General features: G+C 35.4%; 1 protein-coding gene across 1 annotated transcript; it reads right to left on the bottom strand.

Moving 5' to 3' along the window:
• Positions 1-653: 653 nt before the first annotated feature.
• LOC127244188 (elongation factor 1-alpha-like) lies at positions 654-3,136 on the bottom strand. Its single transcript, XM_051264614.1, has 3 exons — positions 2,990-3,136; positions 1,875-2,344; positions 654-1,776 (listed from the first exon to the last, which is right to left on the bottom strand). Exons 2-3 carry the CDS (start codon positions 2,334-2,336, stop codon positions 889-891), a joined length of 1,350 nt encoding a protein of 449 aa, XP_051120571.1. The 5' UTR covers positions 2,337-2,344; positions 2,990-3,136; the 3' UTR covers positions 654-888.
• Positions 3,137-4,361: the final 1,225 nt, after the last annotated feature.

The following is a 4,361-nucleotide window of genomic DNA, read 5'->3' as shown; positions in this document are numbered from 1 at the left end:
TCCCATTGAAATATTGTCATTTTTCATTTTCATTCGACCCAAAACAAGATTACCATTTTATAATTTAGTAATTATACTAGTTACCTAACATAATAAATACATTTTTAACTTGCACTATATTATAAAAATATCAGTACTTTTATATTACACAATATTAATAACGGTATTTTCATCATTTTCACTACAATCAATTATAATACTAATATTAAAAAAATCACGAAGGGAGCATATAAAATTTAGTTAGTTCAAAATTTGTAAAAATAAAATTATAATTTAGTAAATAAAATATATTCAATAATTAATAAATATTACAATACAAAATATATTTATATGTATGTGAAATAAATAATAAATTCTAAAAGCAAATAAAGAATAAAATAAATAAAAGTGAAAAACCTCTTTTGAAATGCTGAGTTATATAATTTTTTAGAAATTAATTTTTTGGATCCAATAAATTATTTTAAAAATCTAATTTACCAAACTTTTTTACTAATCAAACAACTAAAAGAATTTTTGAATATTAATTATTATATCATAGTATAAAAAAAATTACAAATAGAACATTTGTATAAAGAAAAATTATACAGATATAAAAATATTATTAATATTAATTACAATATTAACGAAAATATCAAAATGCTGCTCATAGCTAATATAGAAAATATGTCAAATTAAAAATCCAAATAAATATAGTTTTATTTTTTATATTATATTAATATCTCAGAATAATTGTAATTTGCTCAAAACAAATCTTTAATCTCCCATCACAAATCTTGTTCCGCTACTCAAACATGTTCAATAGCTTTCATTCAAAATTAAAAGAGATGTATATAATATATATTATATATATATATATCCAAAACTGTCGAGAGTTTCAGAATCATCACCTCACTTGGCACCCTTCTTGGCAGCTGCCTTGGTGACTTTGGCACCTGTAGGGTCTTTCTTCTCCACGCTCTTGATCACTCCGACGGCCACCGTCTGCCGCATGTCCCGCACCGCAAACCGCCCCAACGGCGGGTACTCGGAGAACGTCTCCACCACCATCGGCTTGGTCGGGATCATCTTAACAAACCCGGCATCTCCGTTCTTCAAAAACTTGGGCTCCTTCTCCAGCTCCTTTCCCGACCGCCTGTCGATCTTGGTGACGAGCTCAGCAAATTTGACAGCTATGTGGGAGGTGTGGCAGTCGAGCACAGGCGCGTACCCGTTCCCGATCTGGCCCGGGTGGTTCATGATGATCACCTGTGAAGTGAAAGTTGCAGCCTCTCTCGCCGGGTCATCCTTAGAGTTGGAGGCCACGAAGCCGCGCTTGAGATCCTTGACGGCGACATTTTTAACGTTGAACCCGACATTGTCTCCCGGTAGAGCCTCCTGCATCGCCTCATGGTGCATCTCGACGGACTTGACTTCAGTAGTTAGACCAGTTGGGCCAAAGGTTACAACCATGCCGGGCTTCAGGATACCTGTCTCGACTCGGCCCACGGGTACAGTGCCAATACCACCGATCTTGTAAACGTCCTGAAGTGGGAGACGGAGAGGCTTGTCTGATGGGCGCTTGGGCTCCTGGATCTGGTCGAGAGCCTCAAGAAGAGTTGGACCCTTGTACCAATCAAGATTGGTCGACCTCTCAATCATATTGTCGCCCTCGAACCCGGAGATTGGGACAAATGGAATCTTGTCCGGATTGTATCCCACCTTCTTTAGGTAGGAAGAAACTTCCTTCACAATTTCGTCGTACCTTGACTTGGAGTATTTTGGTGTGGTAGCATCCATCTACACATCATCGATGTAGATAGGTCAAATATATCTTAAGGCGGGTTAATCGTGGAAATATTCAAAATTGCATAGCTTTTGGTTTTATAAAACTTTACCTTGTTGCAGCAGCAAATCATTTGCTTGACACCAAGAGTGAAAGCGAGTAATGCGTGCTCTCGGGTTTGGCCATCCTTGGAAATACCGGCTTCAAAACCACCAGTAGTGGAATCGATGATCAGGACAGCGCAATCAGCCTGTGAGGTACCGGTAATCATGTTCTTGATGAAGTCACGATGCCCCGGTGCATCAATGACAGTGCAGTAGTACTTGGTGGTCTCAAACTTCCACAGAGCAATGTCAATGGTAATACCACGTTCACGCTCAGCCTTCAGCTTGTCGAGCACCCAGGCATACTTGAACGACCTCTTGTTCATCTCAGCAGCCTCCTTCTCGAACCTTTCGATTACTCGCTTGTCAATACCACCAAGCTTGTAGATCAAATGACCAGTAGTCGTCGACTTTCCAGAGTCCACATGGCCAATGACCACAATGTTAATGTGAACCTTCTCTTTACCCATGATAAACTCTTCAGAAAATGTTACAATAAAATTATAGTCAGCACTCAGGAGCAGTTAGAAAATTAGGAAAATTATGAAATACAGCGCTTTAAAAGAAGGAGAAAAACCATAAAAACAAATAAAAACAAAAAACAAAATACGAAGATTGCAATCATCGAGCTGAGAACTCAAAAATGACAGTTTTCAAGCTAATAGAAGCACTACAGGTATAGAATCAGTTGCGCAAACAGAAGAAAGTAAAAGTTGCTTCTATATTAAGAAAATCATGAACAACAAAACAGCAGAACAAAGCAAACTCTATACATCCAATGGAGCGATACTATACAATTTGATATTTACAAAATATACTGTATGCACAAAAGACACATCGACACCCAAACTACAATGTTAAAACTCTATTCAAATCAACAAGTCAATCAAATTTACAAAATTCAGTCAGATACCATAAACAATTTCAGGAAACCAGCTGCAGGTTAACGATCTCTTGTATATTGAATGCAATCAGAACAGGCAAAAAAAAACAAAAACAATAAATCCACAAAATATCCATAGCTTATTCCATTCAGGTTAAATCAAAACAACACAAAAGATGTATCGACGTGCAACAAATTCCTATAAAGCTGTCCAACTATCATATCTAAGATAAGACTCACCTTAGAGAGATTCTACCAGATGACTAACAGAGCGGCGCGACAATCGCAGAGCTGTAAGGGTGACCAGAGAGAGAGGAGCCATTGAAGTGGGTGTTATAAATAATCTGGAGCGATGACTTGGTACGACTAGGGTTTCTGTGTGACCGTTGGATCAAACAATCTGACGGATAAATTTCTCCATATTCTTATTACTGTACTTGCGATTTTTTATATTGTCTATTCTATATAGGGTTGAGCAAAACATCGAAATTTGAAATTTCGATCCAAATAAAATCTAAATTTAAAATTTAGTTTAAATTTTTTTGATTTGTGAATTGATTTGAGTTCAAATTTTATAAATTTTAAATTTTTGAATCGATATATTAAAAATTAAAATTAATTTAAAATTTAAAATATAATATTTAAATATATTTTATTATGATATATTTAATAAAATAAAAATTCAAAATTATTAATTATATTTTAATATATTTTTATTTATTATATATTTAATATTATAAAATAGTTATACAATATAAAATAAAATTAGAAAATAAAAAATAATAGAAAAAAAAAGTAGAAGTTGGGATTATTTCGAATTTTGAGTTTGATTCCGATTTTTTAATTGGATGTTAGAGTTTTGGATTTCGAACTTTCAGTTTGATTTGTTGTGTAATTTTTCATATCTCATATAGAAAGTATGATAAAAATCATTGACTCACCTCCATGAGACATGTCAACAAATATTTTTTTCTTTACTAACTAAATACAGTGAAATTGAGATTTAGTGAGTTGTTGTGAAGAGAGTTTTACAATTTTTTCCGTAAAAAATTTGTAATAAATATTTTAGTGGATTATCCCGTTTTGGAATCATGGATATAGGTCTGTTGTGAGACCGAACCACGTTAAATTCTCGTGTCTTACTATTTGTTTTTCTCTATCTTCCCTTGTGTGTTGATAACAAATGTTAAGAGTCCGGTTCGTTGGTAGAGTGGACTGGGTGACATCGGGCATTGGTTGTGGTTGTGGGAAGCCTTCGTGATCTGCGAAAATATCTTGTGTCGAAAGTCTCCTGGCATTGGGTCGGTCCTGACAGTTGTGGTTGGTCAGGTAGCGAGTCCCTTTGTGATAAGCAGTGCAAAGTAGGCAATGAAGACCCATTTGTTGGTTGGGCCAGTCCCGACAATTGTGGTTGGTCAGGTAGCGAGTCTCTTTATGATAGATGGTGCAAAGTAGGCAGCAAAGACCTATTTGTTGGTCATTAATTTGAGGGGATAATTATTGGGGTGCAAACCCAAGTCTCAGATTGGAAAATTTAAAGAAAATCTTACACCTTATCAGTCTCACATCAACACCGCTAATATGAGGCCTTTTGGAGGAAGTCCAAAAGCAA

This window comes from Andrographis paniculata, unplaced genomic scaffold, assembly GCF_009805555.1.
Source record: "Andrographis paniculata isolate CXL003 unplaced genomic scaffold, ASM980555v1 Contig9END, whole genome shotgun sequence".
Classification (NCBI taxonomy): domain Eukaryota; kingdom Viridiplantae; phylum Streptophyta; class Magnoliopsida; order Lamiales; family Acanthaceae; genus Andrographis; species Andrographis paniculata.
This window is presented reverse-complemented; position numbering and strand designations above follow the sequence as displayed.

Coding starts and splice junctions, on each gene's coding strand:
- LOC127244188 (XM_051264614.1), bottom strand. CDS start 2,336: ATGGGTAAAGAGAAGGTTCACATTAACATTGTGGTCATTGGCCATGTG. Junction 1,777..1,874: donor TGATTTGCTGCTGCAACAAG/GTAAAGTTTTAT, acceptor GATGATGTGTAG/ATGGATGCTACCACACCAAA.